Genomic DNA, 23,732 nt, shown 5'->3' on the forward strand with positions numbered 1-23,732 from the left:
GACCAATTGCAACTCTTCCTTCAAACGCTTTCAAATTTTTAATATTTGTTATCAAAGCTCTATTTTTATTTAACCTTCCAAACAAGATGTGAATAAATAAATTCTGGAGAGAATAGTTGAACACATTCAATTACTTAATGAAAGAAATAGGGGTTTTTCTAGGAATAATCAAATTATTTCAAAAGCACAAGTACTGTTACGTTCCTCGAGTTTAGTATAAAGTTTATAATTTTTTTTTAATTATCTGTTGAAATTTTCACGACCTTTTCAATGTTTGGCCGCACAAAGCAGCTCATTCCATGAGGCCAACGGGTTGATTGGAGCTGAGCAAAATGCTTCAATTTCAAATGGGCTAGAAAATTTATAATCCGGTGTCATAAAATTAGCGAATTAGTTTGGTCTTATGAGTCAAGCCTATTTTGACTATTCAAAACATGTGTTTGAGATTCTTCCATTTTTTTTCACTGTGATTTTGGCATAAACGTAGAATAAATGGATTTCAGACACTAATTATTGTCTTCAAAATCTTGATTTTAATTAGTTGACAAATGACAATGAAGAATTATAGGACAGTAAAAATAGAGTGATCATAGTTATTGGTAGTCAATTGGTAGATGAGGTGGGTGGAGATAAACACATGAGTTATTTGATTTGGGAACAAGTTATATTGATATTATAAAGTGGGGATTACATATGAAACTAAAAAATAATGAAAATATTTAGTAACTGTATTTTTATTCGAAAATGTTTGAGTCATTGAAATAATAGGTGGTATAACATAAAATATATATTTGATTTTATATTAGATAACATTAGGTAACTTTTATTTTTAAATTTAACCTTATCTTTATTAAAATAACTTTGAAAATAAAACTTTCACGAGCGTTTGACGGTTGTAGTGCATGTCAAAGGTGTTAGTGCATATCTCGGGATGATCATCACTTCATATTTTGTCACAGTAAAACGTGTTACTCTCACGTTCTATCATGAGAATGATCCCTTAAAGTTTGCATAAAATGTTTTTACGGAATAGATTGAAGTAGGATTTTTTATCAGTTGTTCGATTTGTACTTACTTCTGTAAATTTGAAAGGCACATTAAATGGACCTTTTTGTTTTCTTTTGTAAACTGATGTATCGTACTACGCGAATACTTAAAAGAAGTTCTCAATAAAAGTTTAAATTAAGTGATGTTTTATGTCCGAAACTCTAATAAATGATGAAGAGCTTGAGTAGTCTGTTTTTTAGAAGAGGAAAGTAAATGTAAATTTAAAGCCAAACAAAATATAAGACTCATACGTTTCCGTTCAGCTTTTATGACACTATCTTTTATTTAGAAACGCCTCAATTAACAATGTTTTATTTTACACATCTTTAGAAATTTAATCTCATCTCACATAAATTAGAACTGTTTTCTATAATAATATCACATTCATCATACTCAGACGCAAAGACAGAATTTGAAGTTTATGAGTTCGAGAAACCTAATCGATTTAAGTTAATGAGTACTAAATTAATAAATTATACATATTCAAAGAGAATACAAATTCTTAGTTTGATGGCTTAAGCGGGTTTGTCTTAAGTTGCATGTCTAGAGTTAGAGTTGCAGCTCTTGCAATTTTATATCGTCTCTTTTCCTCTTTTTTATTTTCTTGAGCCGATGGTCTATCAGAAACAATCTCTTTACTCCATCAGATAAGGGTAAGTCTGAGTACACACTATCCTCCCCAAACTCGCACTTGTAAAATTTTACTAGGTTGTTGTTGTATATATATTCAATAATTTTTTAAAAATAAATACACAATTGGACAAAAGATACTGGGTTCGACCGAACCTATAGGTAATGTTCTATCTCCGCCCATGATCATACTTTAATTTTAATAATATATAAGTCAATTTACATCTCAAAACGAAATACACATATTAAATGAGAAAGAAAAACTATTACTATTAAAATAGTAAGTGACAGATGGGCTTAAACAAAAACTTTGTCCTCCTTCTAAAGTTGAGCTTTCGTCAATTAAAGCTAAGAGGAGACCTTCTCACTCAATAGATTAGTGCACTATCCCCTTTTTCTTAACTCTCTCTCTCTCTCTCTCTCTTAGTCCACTCAATCTTGCGACCTCAGCAATTTCTTGAGGTAATGTATATTTAGTAGCGTAGATTAAGCTAGCAAGATATTGGGTGGAGAATGGCAGCATACATGTGTACGGACAGTGGAAATCTAATGGCAATAGCTCAGCAAGTTATAAAGCAAAAGCAGCAGCAAGAGCAGCTCCAACAACAAGAACAGCAGCAGCATCAGCAATTCTTGGGTGGTGTCAATCCATTATGCTTAAGCCCCTGGACTGGAACTCACCAGAGCTTAACCAACAGTCCCACTTTAGGATATGGTGGTCTTACTGGACCGGGTTTCACCGACCCATTTCAGGTCGTAGCCGGAGGCCCAGACGGCGGCGAACCGGGATTTCAGTTCCCGAACCTGGAACACCACTCGACCGGGTTTAGATTCACTGATTTTAGCGGTGGACCGGGCGGTGAGTTTGACTCGGACGAGTGGATGGAGAGCTTGATTGGCGGTGGAGATTCTACTGGAAGTTCCAATCTTCAGTCTGGTTCTTACCCGTGGCATACGAGTTCCGAGTTCGCTGCTCTTTACGGAGATCCGTTCTCGAGTTGTCCGAATCGACTCAGTATTGGCTCTTCTCCTCCTCCTCCTCCTACTTCCGATCTCAATGGAGTCATTTTTTCGGAAACCCAAAAAAATCTCAACCCATTACAACCATGGGTCCCCCCATCTTCTTCTCCTCCAGTTGTTCATAAAGAATCCAAGGTGGCCTCAATTGATGTGCCCTGTAGTTCCCCTGAAACTTTCTCCTCAAAACCATTGTTGAAATCTTTACTGGAATGTGCAAGACTTGCCGACTCAGAGCCAGAAAATGCAGTAAAATCATTGATTCGACTCGAGGAATTAGTTTCCCAACAAGGAGATCCGACGGAGCGGGTCGGGTTCTATTTCTTAGAAGCTCTTTACAGTAGGCTTTCGTGTCAAACAGAGAGAAGTCCTTCAATATTTAGTACTTACACTCCAGAGGAGCTCACTTTGTCTTACAAAGCCTTTAACGACGCATGTCCGTACTCAAAGTTTGCTCATTTAACGGCTAATCAGGCTATTCTTGAAGCAACTGAAAAAGCAACGAGGATTCACATAGTAGATTTTGGCATTGTTCATGGGATTCAATGGGCTGCTTTTTTACAAGCTTTAGCCACTAGATCAGCTGGAAAACCAGTCAGTATTAGAATCTCCGGCATTCCATCGGTGGTATTAGGCAACTCTCCGGCAGCTTCACTTTTAGCTACCGGAAACCGTCTCCGTGACTTCGCGAAGCTTCTGGATCTTAACTTCGAATTCGAGCCGATACTTACACCCGTTCAGGAGCTAAACGAGTCTAGTTTTCGAATCGATCCAGATGAAACTTTATCTGTAAATTTCATGTTACAGCTGTACAATTTATTGGACGAGACGAGTGTTAGTGTTAAAACTGCACTCAATTTAGCGAAGTCATTGAATCCAAGCATAGTGACATTGGGCGAGTACGAGGTGAATTTGAACAACGTTGGATTTCTTCAGCGGTTTAAGAATGCTTTGAATTACTACTCCACAGTTTTTGAGTCACTAGATCCGAGTTTGACCCGAGATTCGCCGGAGCGAGTAGAAGTGGAAAGACTGATACTTGGCCGGAGAATTGCCGGAGCGGTGGGAACAGAGGAAGCTGGAACCAGAAGAGAATGTATGGAAGATAAAGAACATTGGAAAGAATTAATGGAAGGGGCAGGTTTTAAAGAAGTGACACTTAGTCATTATGCTATGAGTCAAGCAAAAATTCTTCTTTGGAACTATAATTATAGTTCATCATATGGGTTAATTGATTCTCCACCTGGGTTTCTCTCCTTGGCTTGGAATGATAAGCCTCTTTTGACTGTTTCTTCTTGGCACTAATTCTACAAATCAATTATGTGGCCTGGTTCTGTTAAGTACTTTTTTTAGTGCTTAATTTCAATTTCATTGCTCCTCGTAGAGTAATTAAAGTTAGTATAGAAAGATGATATTTTTGAGCTCCCTGGAATCTGGAACAGCAACTCACCTTGTTAATTTCATGAATGGTGTACTGTTTGGTGTCCTCTTTTTTCTAAAGATATCTTGTTTTCTTGTGTAGTTATTAGGTTTTGTTTTTGCATCTTCTGGGTTGTTGGGTAGGTATGGTGTTCACTAGGAGGAAATCGACTGTAATTGTGCATATTTTGTGAATTATTAATGTACAATTAGTTAACTGATTTTATTTCCAGGGTCCAATTTTAACTTGTCAAGTGAATTTCACTAATGGTTACTTTATAATTAGAGTGAATTTGGTCTATTATTGTTGCTGTGGTACAGACGTACAGTCCATATTACTCCCTCTAGTTCAAAAAGAGGGTCCACTTAGCTTTTTCTTGGTTCAAAATGCCCTTATTAAGTGTAAGTGACCAAATCTCTACACATATTTAATCCGAGACAGTTTTGTTAAATTACCTATTTTTATTTAGAAGTTAATATTTTTTTAAAGGGGATGCAAATGGTTAAGTAGACACTCTTTTTGAATTGGAGGGGGGTAGCATTTTGTTGCTTGCACGATTAGTGAAGGTTGATGGACTAAACGACTAAATGATTAGATGAGGTTTTAATCGAATTGAAGAACGTCCTTTTCTCTCAGGTTCTGCGATGGAAATTCCATTGACAATGACTTTTAAGTAAAACCTGTGGGCTAGAAAAATAAAAACAGCTTTTTTCTTGAGCAGTTGTTTCGTTACTGATTTGCCAAAATCTTTCATTCAGGAAGCCTTACACCCCTAGTAAAGTCATTCCTTTTTAGCAAGTCTTGTGCTAGTATAGTAGAAATAGTACTACTTGATTTATGGAAACATATTAATGGCAGTTCCTTTCACTCTGAAATGAATTCAGAGTGTAGTACCCTTATTACTCTATCTCTCTATCTTTCACTCATTTATTCAGTTTCTGTCATGAAGTGGGGAAGCAGCTGCAACAGATGAAGAAGAGGCGTGCTCTTTTGCAAAACGTAGAAGGTGGTAGGGGGCCTAATTATTTGACTGAAACACCAAATTCACAGCCTGAGACTGAGAGCTTGGGTCAGCTGTAGTCTTACATTGTTTGCTCTAATTTTGGACCATCCATAGTGCGCTTTGATTACTACTGCCTCTCTGAATTGCTGAGGAAAATGTAGGACAAGTTGCATAGCATAATGGGCCATGAATTGGTATTGGTAGTAGAAAAAATTGAAACACTGAAAAGAACTGATACGGCTATCAAGAGTCAATGGTTATGAGTTATGACATTTAGAAAAAGATATAAACGGTAACATTTACAAAACAATTTTCTAAAATTCGTCGATCAAAATGCATTATTTCGGTGAGTTTTTTTTTCCTTCTATCCAGCCCTTTAATTTCCCCTTTGATCTTCTTTGGTGATTTAAACCCATAACCCTGGAGTTATAAGTGGGATGCTGACCATTGGAGCAACCCCTCTTATCTTATCTCATCGAGTTTAATTAAGGTGATCTTCTAATAGGTGGACATTGTGGTTCAAGACTTAAATGGAACTGGTCTATACTCTATAGCAGACTTAGCATAATTTAATTATTTCTATTATTATTATTATTATTATACATGTTTAACTTTTCATAAATGTATACGTACATAATTCAAAATAAAATTACCGAATCCAGTCGAATCCAAGACTGTTAATACGACCCAGAGCCGATTAAATTATGGTGGGTAACTCTGCACTTTACTAGCAATAAGACGGCTAATACGACGCAGAGCCGATTAGATTATAGGGTACTCTGCATTTCCACTGGAAAAAGTCGGTCTGACAATTTAAAAATTGACAATGATGATAACGATCCACCGAGCTCGATAAAAGTGCCCCCTTTAGATTGAAGCTAAATCTGTTCTCTCTGTAGTTTTCTGAAGCTCTTATTTCAAAAACTGATCAGTGTGGGAGTGGTACTCACAAAATTAAAAACAGCGTCAGACTTGAAAAGACTTTGTGGCTGCACCAAAACTAAAGTGAATATACTTAAAGAAAACTGGAAAAGACATTTGGCGACCTGGATTAGCAGGTTTACCTACGTTTGATTAACGAGGATGAAAGTCATGTGCCACGTGCATGACATGTTGTATTCTTGGTCCCAGGACGTAGGTGTTTTATTTATGAATTGAATTTGGCACAGAAATCACAAGTCTGTGAGTTAGTTTTTCTAAAGGAGGGTCCGTTGAGTAGGGTAGGTGACGCCAGATTCTGATCCAACGGTCGACTGGTCCAACACTGTCAAGACAGCTTCTGTAATTTTTTCTCTTATCTTCTTTTTCCTTTTTCTTTGGTAGGTAATCATAGGGTTCAACCCAAAAGTAAAAATTGGAGCAGTCAGTAATAATCACTCAAACAACTTTACCTCCCGAAAATATTATTTGCCCTCAACAATTCAAGGATCTTGTGCATATATAATAATAGAAATAAAGCAAATCGGTGAGGTAATTATTTAATGGGTAAATGAATCACAAGCAAATTATTTTCTTGTGTACAAGGGATAACATCGAAAACAATCCAATATAATCTCATTAGTGGGGTATGGGGAGGATAGTTTGTATGCAGACCTTACTTCTACCCTGGAGTAGAGAGGCTGTTTCCGATAAACTCTCGAGTACCTCCCTCCAAGAACTCCCACCTTGCTCTTGGGGTGATTCGAACTCACATCCTCTTGATTGAAAGTGGAGGGTGCTCACCACTAGAGCAACCCACTTCCGTACTAGGGGAAATTATTTAAATTGATCTCCAAATTTGTTTTTACTACTGTGCTTCGATCCTAATGACTTTCGTTCAACACCTTTATCAATTATCTCCAAGAGATTTCTACACCTTTTCCTTCTAACACCTCTTATTACAGAGCTGTAGACAAAAAAAAAAAAATCAGAAAACAATAGTCCTAATACCAAAAATGGTTAACCATTTAATTGGCACCCATTATAAGAGAGCAACTTCTTTATGAATTATGAAGTGTTTCTTTATAACGGTTGAAAGTAATACAACGATTATGTTGAATTTTTCTTATATACAGTTAAACTCAACGCTGAACTAATAATTAGGAAATCACTAATTCCAATTCATGACACTAATTGGAATTAGTAACACTACTTGTGTGACCTACAGGAATGCTAAAGAAGAATTTCACCATGTAATGACTTCTGATATCAAAGTATGTGTCAGTTTGGTTAAGGATTTCATCGGGCCTAGGATTATTACTCAGGTTCAAGTGTTTAATGGCCCAATTTGTTGCTCCCATTTTTGGTGGAAAACACTTGAAACAAATAGTCCAATTCCTAGTAAACCAACTCTATTGCTTTTGAGAAACATTTTGAAGTCGGTCCATTGACATATAATCTCTGGCAACACCGCCCATATTGAAGTGCCTTTCGTTATGTGTATTTCTCTCCATCAAGTTCTTAGGATATTGTTCAAAACAAAAAGTGTGTTAAGTTTGCTATTATATATGCTAGTAAGATTCAACAGAAGAGAGAATAATTAAGGTGATTGAGAAATGAATAATAAGTTCTTAGGAATGTCCAATTTATTGAAAGATACATGTCATCTAGCTTGCTCGGAGTGAAGTAGTTAATTTGTTTTTCTATTATTATTATTATTATTATTATTATTACTATTATTATTATTATTATTATTATTATTTCAAAATGCGGTGGCGAAGACTCAGATTGACTATTTCATCCTCAGGAGAGGTGACAGAGGACTGTGCAAGGATTGTAAGGTGATTCCGGGTGAGTTACTCGCGACGCAACATAGGCTCTTGGTGATGGACGTTGGTATTATGTTAAAGAGGAGGAAAAGGTCTACTCGAGGAAGTCCGAGAATCAGGTGGGGAGCCTTAACTAAGGATAAAGCCCAAGAGTTGGAGGGGCGGTTGTTGGCTATGGGAGCTTGGAGGAGCAGTGGTGACACGAGCACTATGTGGTCAGCGACAACAGATTGTATTAGGGAGGCTGCAAGAGAGGTGTTAGGAGTGTCGACGGGCGTCTCTGGTGGGCATAAAGGAGACTGGTGGTGGAATGACGTGGTTCAAGGTAAAGTGAAAGCTAAGAAGGCAGCGTACCTGAAGTTAGTGGGGAGCATAGATGAGGAGGAGAGGCGAGCATGCATGGAGAGGTATAAGACAGCTAGGAAGGAGGCCAAGTTGGCGGTCACAGAGGCTAAGACTGCGGCTTATGGTCGTATGTCCGAGGAACTGGGTAAAAAAGGCGGGGAGAAGAAGTTATTCCGGCTGGCCAAGTTGAGAGAGAGGAAGGCTCGGGATTTGGACCAAGTGAGATGCATCAAGGACGAAAATGGTAGAGTATTAATGGAAGATGTCCAGATTAAGAGGAGATGGCAGAATTACTTTCATAAACTTTTGAATGAAGAAGGGGATCAGGATATTGTGCTAGGCGAATTGGAGCATTCCGAGAGTCACCGTGACTTTGGGTACTGCAGGAGTATCGAGGTTGATGAGATCGTGGGAGCTATGCGTAAGATGAGTAGGGGCAGAGCGACCAGGCCAGACGAAATTCCGGTGGAATTTTGGAAGTGTGTGGGAAGAGTAGGTTTAGAGTGGTTGACTAGGTTGTTTAATGTTATTTTTAAGGCGAAGAGGATGCCGGATGAGTGGAGGTAGAGTACGGTGGTCCCATTGTATAAGAACAAAGGTGATATCCAGAGTTGTAGCAATTATAGGGGTATCAAATTATTGAGTCATACCATAAAAGTGTGGGAGAGGGTGGTTGAAGTGAGGGTGAGGATGACAGTGTCTGTATCCGACAACCAGTTCGGGTTCATGCCGGGTCATTTGACTACAAAAGCTATACACCTTGTTAAGAGGTTGGTGGAACTGTACCGAGAGAGGAAGAAGGATTTGCACATGGTCTTTTATTGACCTAGAGAAAGCGTATGATAATGTTCCTAGAGAAGTTCTCTGGAGATGCCTGGAGGTAAAAGGCGTGTCGGTTCCCTACATTATGGCGATTAAGAACATGTATGATGGGGCTAAGACTCGGGTTAGGACAGTAGGAGGCGACTCTAAGCATTTTCCGGTTGTAATGGGGTTACACCAAGGTTCTGTGCTCAGTCCGTTCTTATTCGCCCTGGTGATCGACGCATTAACACACCATATTCAAGGGGAGGTGCAATGGTGCATGCTATTTGCCGATGACATAGTTCTGATTGATGAGTCGCGAGCCGGTGTTAACGAGAGGCTAGAGGTTTGGAGACAGACTCTTGAGTCTAAGGGTTTCAAGCTGAGCAGGACGAAAACGGAATACCTGGAGTGTAAATTCAGCGCTGAGCAAGGGGAAGTGGGCGTTGACGGCTTAAATCACAGGTCATCCCGAGTAGAGGCAGCTTCAAGTACCTTGGTTCGGTTATCCAGGGGGGAGGGGAGATCGACGAGGATGTCACACACCGTATTGGGGTAGGATGGATGAAGTGAAGGTTAGCATCTGGAGTCCTGTGTGACAAGAGAGTGCCACCAATACTCAAAGGTAAGTTCTATAAAGCGGTGGTTAGATCGGCCATGTTGTTTGAAGCTGAGTGTTGGCCCGTTAAGAACTCACATATCCAGAAGATGAAAGTAGCATAAATGAGGATGTTGAGGTGGATGTGCGGGCACACTAGGATAGATAAGATTAGGAATGATGTTATTCGGGAGAAGGTGCACGTGGCTCCCATTGATGAAAGGATGCGGGAAGTGAGACTTAGATGGTTCAGACATGTTCAAAGGAGAAGCCCAGATGCTCCGGTACGGAGTTGTGAACGGCACGAGAAGAGGTAGAGGGTGGCATAAGAAGTATTGGGGAGAGGTGATCAGACAGGATATGGCGAGGCTCCAGATTTCCGAGGACATGACACTTGATAGGAAGATGTGGAGGTCGAGTATTATAGTTATAGGTTATGATGTAGTTGAGTCTTGACTTACTTCGTACCATTGTGGGACTAGTCAGGTAGGGTTTTTGTCTAAGATAACTAGTGACAATATTGTGTTTTACTACTTCGCTTTTCAGTGCATGTCCTATTTACTAGCTATCGCTTTTGCTTTGCATCTTTCTTCTGCATTTCATGGTGTTCCTATGATTGTTGTGGTGATACTAATATTGTCTCCTTCTGTCCTTTTGTCTTTTTGTTTTCTTGAGTCGAGGGTCTTTCAAAAATAGACTCTCTACTCTTTTGTGGTAGGGGTAAGGTTTGCGTACACACTACCCTCCCCAAACCCCATTAGTGGGATTTACTGGGTTGTTGTTGTTGTTGTTATTATTATTATTATTTGTTAATGGAGTAGAATTTTTAGTTATTATTCCATCCAATCGATTTCAACTGTGGCAATGAGTGTAAACGTGTCATGTATACATGATAAACAGAACATGTGTGGCGAAATCTAAGGTGTGGGAGTGAATTTACTGTCAGAAGAAAACCATACGTGTGAAGCTACGAGAAAGTTGAGACTTGTAGTACGGAGCATGACAAGGATCAACATCCATCACCCTTTCATCATCTCTTTTGTCCTCTCTATATATCCCACTCCTAACTAAGTTTCCATTTACCTTTACCATATATATAAATCTAATTAATCATATATATACCAATCTAACGGCAAATATGCTCAACGCCCTCAGATCAGCTACCAGAGCACAACCACTTGCTGTCTTCTCATCAAATCCTTCGCATCATTACAGTATTTGTTCAAAGTCTTCTCAGATCAAATTCCGGACTCTGTTGACAGAAGCTGGGAAACAGGACGAAATCAAAATGGACGAGACCAAGAAACCTGGAACTGAGACCAAACCTAAGTAAGTGTGTAGTTGATTATCCATTTAATTGTGTTCATTCATCTGTTAGCAGAGGCGCAGATACAACCTCTTTTTTTTATTAATGCACGGTTTAACTAAACTCATCATTATTTTTCCAAATACTCCTTCCGTCCCAACTTATTTCCTGATTTTGATTATTAGGTGCTATGAACTTTAAAATGTAAACTTGTCAAGTTTAAATCCTAGAACTGCCTTCGTTTACTATATATAACATATTGAAATTGGTATTTGTTGGATGGAAGGGACACAATGTCCAGCTTTGGAGAAGGATACGCAACGAGGTCAGACGAAGAAGGTTTTGGAGGGATCTATGGAGGAAACCAAGATGTTGAGGAAAAGATCGTCCATGGAAATGTTCCTGGTAAGCTACTAATTACATTTTTCATGCATGTTAATTCTTTTTTGTTTTTATTGTTCCCTTTCTTCTTAATTTATTTCCTCTTCTCTACAATTTTAATTCCAATTTTCTGATTCATGTGTGTTGGTTGATGATTACGTTAGAGTATGATACAAAACAAGGGAGTGAAGTGAAGGAGAAGGAGAAGGCTCGTAACCAGCCTCAAGCATCATGAATGAACTAAAAGAAAAGGGCTCCCTTTTGGGCACTTGACTTTATCAGAATTGACAGAGCTACTTTTTCATTTTTCTTTCTAAGCTTTAGAATGTAATTACGTTCCTGTTTTTGTTGGGATATATAGTGCTATATATACCCAGCCTCATGGAATAAAACTTTCATAGTTTCCGTATTTTGATCTTGATTAGCATAGCATTTAGTACTAAGTACATTTTTTGTGTACGATTTCTTCACAAATTATCTTTCTTATTCCGATCAATGCTGGAGACGGCTTATTAGATAATGAATTCTGCATCTTTATTTATTCTAAAAAAAATGACATTGTAGTATGTTTTAAAAAGTTTTAATAATTCTTCAATTTTCAAGAAGTTCAATGAATTAGACAGTGATAAGACGGGGTGTACTCAAATAAATACATTTAAAAAAAGAAGAAGATAGGGCATAGGCTTTACACGCTTGGCAAACTGGCAGTATGGTCTGGCAACTTCAAACTATGGAATACTCTTTCCTAAATTTAACATAAAAAACTCTTTTTCCAATTTCAACAAAAATTAACCTAAATAGTTTTCCTCTCAACTGCCTAAATTAAAAATAACCGAAAACATATATTATATGTGTAATGTAATATGTATAAACGTGTATAACTTATGTAAATATCTCACGAGCCGAACACCCATTCGCTTGAACTAAAAATAGCAGTGAACCCATTCGCTTGAACTAAAAATAGCAGTGAATATATAATATATGCATAACTTATGTATTATATGTGTATAGTTATGTATAATCAAGTAAATAGTGAATATTGCCGGCTATTTGTGTAAGGATCCCTACACATTTTAGGCCTGAATAGATGGGCCAAGTGTTAGGAGCTTAGGCCTAACGTTAAAGGCTTCTGATGGGCTTACTTAGTTATGTCATGTGTGGGGGAAGTGCACAAATAGTCACTGATTAGAGATATTTTTATTTTTTAATTATTATTTTGAACGTATTTAGTCTTTAGCCAGTGCTTAATAAATTTTTACTTGCCGGACAAAAATACCCTTGTGCTAGACATAAGTGTTGTGTAAATATTAAGGACATGGTGTCCTTAACTTTATGAATGTTGTGTAAATATTTAGGACAAAGTGTCTTGTATTTGCACCTTTAGGACATCATGTCCTTAACTTCATATGTGCAATGTAAATGTTAAGGACATGGTGTCCTTAACTTCATGTGTGCAATGTAAATGTTAAGGACATAATATTCTGTTGTTAAACTTTAGGACATCATGTCCTTACCTTCATATGTATAGTGTAAATGTTAAGGACATGGTGTCCTTAACTTCATGTATGCAATATAAATGTTAAAGACATAATGTCCTTAACTTGTATTTGCACCTCCTGTTGTTAAACTTTAGGACATCATGTCTTTAACTTCATATGTGCAGTGTAAATGTTAAGGACCTGGTGTCCTTAACTTCAAGTGTTCATTGTAAATGTTAAGGACATAGTGTCCTTAACTTCATGAGTGATGTGTAAATATTAAGAAAAAAGTATCCTATATTTGAAGCTTCTGCTAATAAACTTTAGGACATCATGTCCTTAACTTCATATGTGCAGTGTAATTGTTAAGGACATGGTGTCCTTAACTTCATGTGTGTAATGTAATTGTTAAGGACATAATATCATTAACTTGTATTTGCAACTTCTGTTGTTAAACTTTAGGACATCATGTCCTTAACTTCATATGTATAGTGTAAATTTTAAGGACATGGTGTCCTTAACTTCATGTATGCAATGTAAGTGTTAAAGACATAATATCCTTAACTTCATGAGTGATGTGTAAATATTAAAGACATGGTGTCATTAACTTCATATGTGCAGTGTAAATATTAAGGACATGGTGTCCTTAATTTCATGTGTGCAATATAAATGTTAAGGACATAATGTCCTTAACTTCATGAGTGATGTGTAAATATTAAGGACATGATGTCCTTAACTTTATATGTGCTGAGTAAATGTTAAGGACATGGTGTCCTTAACTTCATGTGTGCAGTGTAAAAGAAAGGATAAAAAAGACTTTTCGTATCAATTTTAATAGAGTAATGACTATTTTTGCTCAACATTAAAAACACTAGCTAAAAAGTAAATACAACTTACAAAACTGGCTATACCACGCCATTTCTACTCGTGTGGGTTGGTCTTGGACTTGCTTGCGGTTAAGCTTTCAATTCGGAAGAGGACATGCGAGTTCACCACATGTCACAGAACCAGTGGCTAAATCCAGATTGTTCTAATCATTGGATCAACCGCCACAAACGAAACATCGTACTAAGTCGGTTATGTTTTCCTCCTAGGATTCTGTCGCCGCCACGCAAAAAGTTGTTATCTTAGTCGGTTACCATCTTATATATAGGCTTCAATATTCCCTTAACTACAGCACCAACTTTTGAGATTCTACAGACTACAATCTCAGCTGTCGCGTTGGCCGCTGATAAGATGGTCTCTCCTGCCTTCTTTGCCTCTGGTAAGAATCATGGTTACATAGATTTCTTTTGCTTTACCTTGTAGGTACTTGATTGGCAATTGCTGGAGGTTTCCATTGTTATTCTCAATTGTCTCCGGGGTTTGCCGTACAGGAAAGGTTTTGGCTCAAAAAGATGGAATGCAGACAAATTAAAATTCTTGGCGTGGTTTGCTGGATTTAATTCCATATTGTAAGCTGTCAATCAAGGTTATGTATTCAGAAGCGTGGAGAACATCCGTAGGAATTTGCTAATTGCTATTGTACGAAGATGTAATAGGTATAATGGGGACATAAAAGGCCTAATTTCAGGGGGCCAAGTCCCGTTTAAATTACTGATCTGTTATAACTCTGGCCTTTGCCATGTCGGGTGCGCTCTCATGGCAGGTCGCTCACTTAATAAAGATTTGTTTTTGCGGGTTTTGGGGGTGGAGATAGCACGGGAACTTTTTGGCCCGGGATCTCTACCCTCATATGGTGTGTGTGTGTTTTCTCGCTTCTCTAATTCTTCTGTGCTCCTTACACTTTGCATAGATGCTTAAATCAATCGTCAGACCTAATTGCAAATTCTCAACGAGCTATTCTTAGTTGGCTTCCCACGTCAGGTACACAACACGTTTCTGCTTGAACTTGCAATTGATTATAATGCATATTTGTAAGACAATAAGAGTTAATATTTTGACGCATCCATACTAGAATTATTCCAAGATCAGTTGTCAATTGAAGCAACCCAAACACAAGACGTTTCTGCTTGAACTGCCAATTGATTATAATGCGTAGGTGTACGACCAATTTATAAGAGCCTAGTAATATTTTTATGCTTAGCACAATTATTCTAAATTCGTTGTCAATGGAAGCGACCTAATTCGGGTTTAATATATGTTGCAAGTTTGTGCAGTTAGCGCTGTAGAGGATGACGAATGCGATCTCCTATCTCCCAAAGTGTCGAACATGCATTTCATCACAGTTGTAATCCCAAAACTAATAAACCAATTATCCTGTGAAATTTCTTGCTATGGTATCCATGCGAACTTCATCTATCTAATAGGCGAAGCAACTTCTAAGTTGGTTGTTGTACATTGGCAGCTGGACCTCAGGTATGCATTATAGGCGTGTAATTTTGGTTTAAAATATTCACAACTAAACATTGGGGAATGTTTTCAACTTGATTCTTCTAGAATTTGATAAGTTACGGCTAACATATATACAGATGTTATCTACAGACATGAATTTTAATTGCAGCAGAATGAAGAGCTGATTATCTGCTGATAGAGTATCCAAACTGGTATTGATTTAAGTTTCCTTCTGCATTAGAGGTGTCCTTGCTCTTGTTTATCATTCACGATCATATTATTATAAGCTCTAATGAATTTGCAATGAATCTTCGGGAACAAAAGAAAAATAATTGCGATGAATCTTTCGCGAACAAAAGAAAAATAATTGCGATGAATCTCGGAGAATTTTAAATACTAGTTGGAGATCTGCAATGTTAGAGCTTTCTGCACCCGAAAACTTGAGGGTTCACCTGAGTCGCTTTGTAAATCTGGTATTGGTGGCCATCATTCTGATTTGTCGTTGTCGGTAGAAATTTTTAATTTTGCAGTAGTATGATATTGTCTGTTAAACTTGAAATGCAATTGGTATCACGTTCGTGGAGAACTGGTATTGGTGGCTGTTGTTCCAATTTATCTTTTGCCAATACAGCGGATATGCGTGATAGTTTGATATTTGAAGGCTGGTGATAGCGATCAAGTTGTTTAACTCCAAATAAATGAGGTGAAATCGCTGTTGTATAGAACAATTTAATTATAGTGATTCTTCTGCATATCCAAGGATTTATGTTATAATCAATTTAATTTTCGATTTGAGTTATTCCATTCTAAACTATAGATGTTCTTTATTTAGTATCAGGTGCTCGGGTTATTTTTTGCGTGTTTCATTGTAGGCTTTTGATTTGTAGAGAGACGGATGTTTCTGTTACTGTGCATTGGTAGTAGGTTGTTGATAAATCCATTATTGTGTAGAACAGTGAAAGTACAAGATGGGAGGTTTCTTTTTCCGTGTAACGAGGGTGCAGATGTTCTCATATACAGCAGCTGGGGCTAACGTCGTTCAAGCTTTTCTTCGGCTTGTAGCTGGTAAAACAAACTATTCATGTGATCGAGATTTGGTAATGGACTTAACGTTTGGCTGCAAAAGATACTTGTACTTCTTTCAGGTATTGCTTTTCGGTTGTGATTCTGTCCCTTTTTTTTTTCATTTTTTCTTGGTTAAGTTGTCTCATCCAGTTTTTGGAGGTATTGCATTCCATAATACGAACGGGGCTGCATTCTTAAAGTGAGCGTTCTGTACCCACTTTCCAGCCAAGATCAGAGAATCAAGGCAAAACCACAAAAAAGACTCGGCTAATTTGAAGAGTCAGTTAGAATAAGATTTTGGGCAATGTGCTTGGCAATCTGGCTGTCACAATGTGTTGGTAGAGCAACAGAAACAGAGGGCCCAATAACTTATTCATCCAAGCTCGCTAGCTTTGCAACAGGTTTAAGTAAGGCTCTATAGTCAACCGCAACATAAGATAATAAAACAATGTGAATAATCTCTTGGACTTCAAAGAGATAAAAAGCCCAGGAATTGTAATGAAATAACTAGAAATAACACTCTAGAAATAGGAGCAGTCTAATCTGAGTTAAGGTGAGCCTCGAAAGAAAAAACTGTTGAATTACTTAACAAGATTGCTAGGACAAGTTCATTCAACAGATGTCAAAGAAAACATAACAGCATTTGAGGAACTCTTGCAAGGCTGAGGAAGTGACTAAGTTGTCGACTTGTGAAGGAAATATCAGGCTTGGTGTAGTGCGGAAAATTCAACTTTCCAACAGTCTCCTGTACAAAGATGATTCAGGAGCTGATTTAATTTATCCACGCAACCTGATAATCTGACTGAAGAATCCAAAGGAACAACAACTGGGATGATTTTGGCACGGTTAAATTCCTCAAGAAGATTGAGAACATAACTCTGTTGGAGCTGAGGGACTTCATCCAAGTAAAAGTAAATGGAGAACAAGTCTACACCTGCTTGATTTTGAGCTATTCACCTCAGGGCCAGCATTTAAGCATCATGAATAGTAGCCAAATTATGTGATTGACGGTGCGACAAGACGTTGTGGAGAGTTGTGAAAAACATTTGCATTTGGGGATGAGTAAAACACTTATTTTGGACCTCTTTACGGGGTGTACATAGGTCGGGTTGGTTCGAGTTTTTCAATTATCAAACCAAACCAATGGTGTCGGATTTTTAAATTTATAAACCAAATCAAACCAACAAAGTCAGATTTTTCAATCTCGGTTTTTCTCGGTTTTTTCGGTTTTTCCAGCTTTTCGGGTTTTTTTTTCCGGTGAAATCTTCATAGCATAAAATATATAACTTGTGCTCCAAATATTTCTTAAGTCCTAGTAAAATACAACTATATAATGTGTTTTCCAAGAAACTAACACAATAATATGAGATAAGTCATAGCATTATACTAAAATATTCAATAACAAAGATAAAATAATAAAATTACATAAAACAAATATTGCTAATTAATAAGCCATAATGAAAATTTCATAATCTAAAAATACTATATAGGTCATGCTAAAATAAGTATAGCTAATAAGTACTAATATTAATTGGGCTATAAAATTATTTATCATTCAAGAATGTTAAGTCTAAATTTGAAATAATACGTTAAACGATAAAATTGTGAAAAAGTTTAAAAAATATTTATAAATTACATTACAATAAATATTTATATGTATAAAATATTTTTAAAAATTATATAAATGTACTATCGGGTTGATTTGGTTTCGGTTTGACTTTTTTTAGTTAAAACCAAACCAAATCAATTATGGTCGAGTTTTATTTTCCAATACCAAATCAAATCACATCGAATTTTTTTTCCCGATTTAACTCGGATTATCGATTTGGTGGGATTTATCGATTTTCTTTGTACACCCGTGCTCTCTAAGGACTTCAAAGGCAAAAGGAGATACTCTACAAGAGCTTGAAGTCAAGCCGATGAAGTGCGGGTATCCATTCGTCATTCCTACTTTTTACATTTTTAGGAAGAATTGTAAATCTAGATCGGGCATCTCTGTGTCTGCTTTGTATGTTTTGCTAGAGAATCAAATTCCTATGGGGACGTCGGTGCACTAGTACTTGATTTGTAGTGTTCGGCACAAATTAGACTCCATCCATATTAATGTATGTAACGTAGTTTAATTTGGTATGGAGTTTTAAGAAAAAAGTTTTTGAAAAGTGGCCTTAGAAACTTAAAGGGTAAGAGTTTTATAGGGCTATAATACTTGTGTGTTAACAAAAACTTTTCATTGAGGGAGGTAAAATGGATAGAATTAAAATTTAAAGTTAATTTCTTTTTAAATATTAAAATATGTAATCTTGAGAGTAGTTGGTATATTTGGGAAGTTTCTCCTTTTCAATAAAGACTTGTCTTATTTATTATTATTATTATTATTATTATTATTATTATTATTATTATTATTATTATTATTATTATTATTATTATTATTATTATTATTATTATTATTATTATTATTATTATTATTATTATTATTATTATTATTATTATTATTATTATTATTATTATTATTATTATTATTATTATTATTATTATTATTATTATTATTATTATTATTATTATTATTATTATTATTATTATTATTATTATTATTATTATTATTATTATTATTATTATTATTATTATTATTATTATTATTATTATTATTATTATTATTATTATTATTATTATTATTATTATTATTATTATTATTATTATTATTATTATTATTATTATTATTATTATTATTATTATTATTATTATTATTATTATTATTATTATTATTATTATTATTATTATTATTATTATTATTATTATTATTATTATTATTATTATTATTATTATTATTATTATTATTATTATTATTATTATTATTATTATTATTATTATTATTATTATTATTATTATTATTATTATTATTATTATTATTATTATTATTATTATTATTATTATTATTATTATTATTATTATTATTATTATTATTATTATTATTATTATTATTATTATTATTATTATTATTATTATTATTATTATTATTATTATTATTATTATTATTATTATTATTATTATTATTATTATTATTATTATTATAGCCGATCCAGTTTGAAGTCTACCAACCTTTTTCAAGTCGGGAATGCCACATCAATTTGATATTCTAATATGTTGACTTGCACCGAGGCCTAGCTCTCTGTGGTCTCGCTAGGTGAGAGAATGAGACCAAAGCATGAAAAATCGGCTGCCTGCGAAATCAACAAGAAAGCTTAGGCTGTTTGCTTATCCACACCGGATGTTTACACAAAATCAAACTATAAATTATTATGTGAATAAATGAGGAGAGAAGGTATATCAACTAGTTATGATCAAGCAAAATAAGTTTATTTTGCATTTATTAATTTGATATAATCATCTAGTATGATTTTTTTTCCCTACAAGAACATGTGTTTGGCGGTTGCTCATTAAGGAGGATATCGACAGAATGGGTGCATATATAATTATTATGAGAATTGGAATTTGATTGGGGAATAGCTCAAAATCAACATTGTTGTTTCTTCCTTTTTTGGTATGTATTTTCTTGACAGACTCTTGCTGGCTTCTCTAGACATCTTACAATTACGACAGGCAGGCATCATACTCCTCTTGAACCTACCATAGACATATTTATTTATTTATTTTGTGCAGAAAGTTCTAACTGATATTGAATCTAATACTAATGATCCAATACAGTATAGAATTAAGTGGGAAAATCTGTGGTCATAGTGTTAAATGCTATTATGTAAATTGATTGACTTTCCTTTCAAAGAGTATATCTTGTAATCAATTAATAGGTGTCATCTTAATTATAAATCAATTAGCATATTCTCTAGGATTGTACTAGTATATTCTTTGGGATTATAAATATCTTTTCATATCTGTGTAACTCTATATATTGTATAGCTGATTCATAATGAAATATATTACAATTTCACCCATTTTTGAGTTGGTATCAGAGCAACGGTTGCTTCTCTGATTATCATCATCTTTTTATTCTTATTCTATCATGAGTGATTCATTTAAGAACACCAATCTTGTACCAGAACCTGTTTCCATTTGTTTTGGTGTGAAACTCAATGGCAATAATTACTTTCTTTAGTCTCAAGTTGTTGAGACTTTTGTTGTAAGTCGTGGAAAACTGGGATATTTAAGGGGAACGATTAAGGAATCCTTCACCAGTGATGCCACGTATGAAAAATGGAGTATAGATAAAGCTATTGTTAAAAGTAGGCTTGTCGGTGCCATGGAACCCGACATTATGAGTTTATTTGTTCGTCTTCCGACGGCCAAGAGTATTTGGGACACCGTGTCTCAAACATATTATGAAGGGTCTGATAGATCAGTTATTTATGATCTCTCTTGTCAAGCTATGCGTATGAAACAAGAGAGAAAATCAGTTTTCCCATAGTTTGCAGATTTGCGCAAAATATTGCAGGAACTAGATCATCGGAAGCCAATCTCTTTCACACAAGCTGATGTTATTCATGCTCGACAGAAAGAGATTGAGGTAGAACGCGTTTATATTTTCTTGGCTGGTTTGGATGATATTTATGATCGTGTTCAAAGTGATATTCTTCGCACAAGTCCTTTCCCCAATCCAGAATTTGCTTTTGCTATGGTTTGAAGTGACGAACAACGAAGGAATACAATGCTAAGCAATACTATAGATCCTAGTATGGCTATGGTAGTAAAAACTTCCTTGATTCATAATCGAAATTACCATTTAAAAACTCGCAACAACGGTGAAAAGGGTTGTACTCATTGTGGCAATCCTAAACATGGTGCAGAAAATTGTTTTAAATTGCATGGCTATCCAGATTGGTGGGATGATTTAAATGAAAAGAAGTCCCGGGAGCGACGCAATCGAAATGAGGGTGAAAAGAATGAGGGAAAAGCTGCCGCAACGGTGTTATCAGGCACTTCATTGCCAACCGCTGGAACTGCATCATTAGTTTTAACTAAGATTGGTGATTCTGATATACCTAGCCATTCATTAGGTAATATTGGATCAGCTCTCATTAATATGGATTCAGACATAAACACGAGATGCATTATTGACTCCGGAGCCACTGATCACTTGACATTTGATCAGTCTCTTCTACAGGCTCCTAAAATATCACATCGTTCACATATGTCCAATGCAAATGGTGTATCATCTCCAGTTACTAGTGTTGGAACTTTTGTTTTGACGCCTTCCTTATCTCTGGAGCATACATTATTTATTGCTTCACTATAAAATAATCTCTTATCTGTGCCTCAAGTAACTCAACAATTAAATTGTCTAGTATTAATGTATCCCAATTTCTGCATTTTTCAGGACCTCAACAACAAGGAGATTATTGGGCGTGGTACTAAAAGGGGGGGACTTTATTATGTAGACGATGTATGTCGTGGTATTTCTCTAACCAGTTAGGGTTCCTCTTTTGCTAAACGAAACCAAATATGGATGTGGCATTGAAGATTTGGCCACGCTTCTTTTGGCTACATTAAACACTTATTTCCAACATTGTTTTGGATTGAAATCTCTCTGATTTTCAATGTGATGTTTGTGTATTAGCTAAAAGTCATCGCACCACTTATCCTTTGAGTACTAGTAAGGTGACTGAACCTTTTGCGTTGATTCAATCTGATGTGTGGGGTTCTTCTCCCGTTTCTACTTTAACTGGATATCGTTGGTTTGTAATCTTTATCGATAATTGTAGTCATATGACATGTCTTTATCTAATGAAGAATAAAAGTGATGTTTATGAATGCTTTCGCTTATTTCATAAGATGACACAAACCAAATTTTCAGCTAAATTAAGAGTTCTTAGGTCAGATAATGGTGGAGAATTTGTTAATCAGGTTTTGCAGTCTTATCTCCAAAATTATGGCATCATTCATGAAACAACATGCTCATTTATAATGTAATGACCCAACCAGTCATTTTAACTTTTAGAATCCCGTTCCCTAAAATAAAATTTTCTGTATGTGCTTTTAATGATTATTGACTTGCAGGGATGGTTGGTTCTGGATTTGGAAGCGTTTGAGTTGAAATCGGAATACTTGGTTCCTTAAGTTAGCCTTAAAAGGTCAAGTTTGATTTCGGTTAACATTTTAAGAAAACGACCCCGGAATCGGGATTTGACGGTTTCAATAGGTTCGTATGATAATTTTGGACTTGGACGTATGTCCGGATCAGGTTTTAGATAACCCAGGAGCATTTTGACGCTTAATAGTAAAAATCAACTATTTGAAGGTTTAAAATTCTTTAAATTTGGTTTGGAGTAGGATTTTGAGTAATTGAAGTCCGTTTGGAATTTCGAGTTTGGGAATAGTACCGTATAGTGATTTAAGACTTGCACACAAATTTTCGTGTCATTCCGAGTAGTTTAAGTATATTTCGGCGCATTGGTAGTAAATTGAAGAACTTGAAATTCTTAAGTTTGAATCAATTTAGTTTAGGGTATGATTCTTAGATTTGATATTGTTTTACGCGTTCCGAGAGTTCGAGCGAGTCCGTTTTATGATTTCAAACCTGTTGGTATGTTTGGACGGGGCTCCGGGAGTCCCGAGTGTTAACCGAACGAGGCTCGGACCAATTTTGGGAAATTGAGCAAGGACAGAAGCTCCCAGCTACTGTCATAATCGCACATGCACTTGTACAGCCTCAGGTGCAAGCTCGCAGGTGCGAGCCACCAATCACAGGTGCGAAAGAGAGGAGCCTGCCCAGCTATCGCAAATGCAGAGTAATTTGGCGCACCTGCGCCTGCGAACGCGCAGGTGCGAAGGTCTTGTGCGCAAAAGCGGTGGGATGCGCAGGTGCGAAGGAATGGGAGCACCTGCGCTTGCGCAGAAGCGAGCTCTTTTTCCGCAGGTGCAGAATCAGGAAAAGAGGGAAAATGCGCACCTGCGAAAAATTTCCGCAGGTGCGAAAGTAGCATGTGCGCTACCTCTTCCGCAGGTGCGAAAATCACTGTTGGGCAGAATGGTTAAAAGTCGGAGCTCAGACATTTTGAGCCCATTTTTTTTCCATTTTCGGGCGATTTCAGAGCTTTTGAGAAGAGGGTTTCAACTAGCAATTGAAAGGTAAGTTAATTCCGCACCCTTTGAGTTAAATACATAGATTATAGGTAGATTATAACTAGTAAATCTTAGAAATCAAGGGATTAGGTGAAAAACCTAGATTTTTATAAAAATGAGATTTTAACCACGAAAATAGTTATGGAATTGGGTAAAAATTATATATTTAAGTTCTTGAGATTATGGGTAACGTTTTTATCCGAAAATTTCCAGAATCCGAGCATGTGGGCCCAGGGTGAATTTTAAAATTTTTACCATTTTGGATAAGGTAATTTATTTAATAGATAAATTTCGAATAATTTAGCATATATTATTGTGTATAATATTTGGATAGTTTCGGATCTTTCGACGTCGAATCAAGAAGTCAGCGCGACGTGGTAATCGGAAAGTGGACTTTGAGACGAGGTAAGTCTCTTGTCTAATCTTGTGAGGGAGAAATTACCCCACAGGGATTAAATTGAATAATTGTTGCTAATTGCGGGGGGC

General features: G+C 36.1%; 2 protein-coding genes and 1 long non-coding RNA gene across 15 annotated transcripts; all 3 read left to right on the forward strand.

Moving 5' to 3' along the window:
• The first annotated feature begins 1,925 nt into the window (after positions 1–1,925).
• On the forward strand, positions 1,926–4,337 carry LOC107775207 (SCARECROW-LIKE protein 7). Its single transcript, XM_016594912.2, has one exon. It carries the CDS (start codon positions 2,191–2,193, stop codon positions 3,997–3,999), a length of 1,809 nt encoding a protein of 602 aa, XP_016450398.1. The 5' UTR covers positions 1,926–2,190; the 3' UTR covers positions 4,000–4,337.
• A 6,355-nt stretch (positions 4,338–10,692) lies between these two features.
• On the forward strand, positions 10,693–11,707 carry LOC107775210 (uncharacterized). Its single transcript, XM_016594913.2, has 3 exons — positions 10,693–10,940; positions 11,204–11,322; positions 11,463–11,707. The coding sequence occupies exons 1-3, from the start codon at positions 10,750–10,752 to the stop codon at positions 11,531–11,533; spliced, it is 381 nt and encodes a 126-aa protein (XP_016450399.1). The 5' UTR covers positions 10,693–10,749; the 3' UTR covers positions 11,534–11,707.
• A 2,004-nt stretch (positions 11,708–13,711) lies between these two features.
• LOC107775208 (uncharacterized) lies at positions 13,712–21,618 on the forward strand. 13 transcript variants are annotated; one of them, XR_001645674.2, is made up of 3 exons: positions 13,764–14,040; positions 14,153–16,255; positions 21,502–21,618. It is a non-coding gene; the product is annotated as an uncharacterized LOC107775208 (long non-coding RNA). The 13 variants fall into 13 exon arrangements; XR_001645672.2 differs by lacking the exon at positions 21,502–21,618 and adding an exon at positions 16,871–17,363 and having other exon boundaries at positions 13,765–14,040; XR_001645673.2 differs by lacking the exon at positions 21,502–21,618 and adding an exon at positions 16,881–17,363 and having other exon boundaries at positions 13,765–14,040.
• The last annotated feature ends 2,114 nt before the right edge of the window (positions 21,619–23,732 follow it).

This window comes from Nicotiana tabacum, chromosome 17, assembly GCF_000715075.1.
Source record: "Nicotiana tabacum cultivar K326 chromosome 17, ASM71507v2, whole genome shotgun sequence".
Taxonomy (NCBI): Eukaryota; Viridiplantae; Streptophyta; class Magnoliopsida; order Solanales; family Solanaceae; genus Nicotiana; species Nicotiana tabacum.

What these genes read in the sequence shown, in the direction of transcription:
- LOC107775207 (XM_016594912.2), top strand. Translation starts at nt 2,191, where the DNA reads ATGGCAGCATACATGTGTACGGACAGTGGAAATCTAATGGCAATAGCT.
- LOC107775210 (XM_016594913.2), top strand. Translation starts at nt 10,750, where the DNA reads ATGCTCAACGCCCTCAGATCAGCTACCAGAGCACAACCACTTGCTGTC. An exon ending in GGAACTGAGACCAAACCTAA is followed by an intron (nt 10,941 to 11,203) that starts GTAAGTGTGTAG and finishes GTTGGATGGAAG; the next exon opens with GGACACAATGTCCAGCTTTG. An exon ending in CGTCCATGGAAATGTTCCTG is followed by an intron (nt 11,323 to 11,462) that starts GTAAGCTACTAA and finishes TGATTACGTTAG; the next exon opens with AGTATGATACAAAACAAGGG.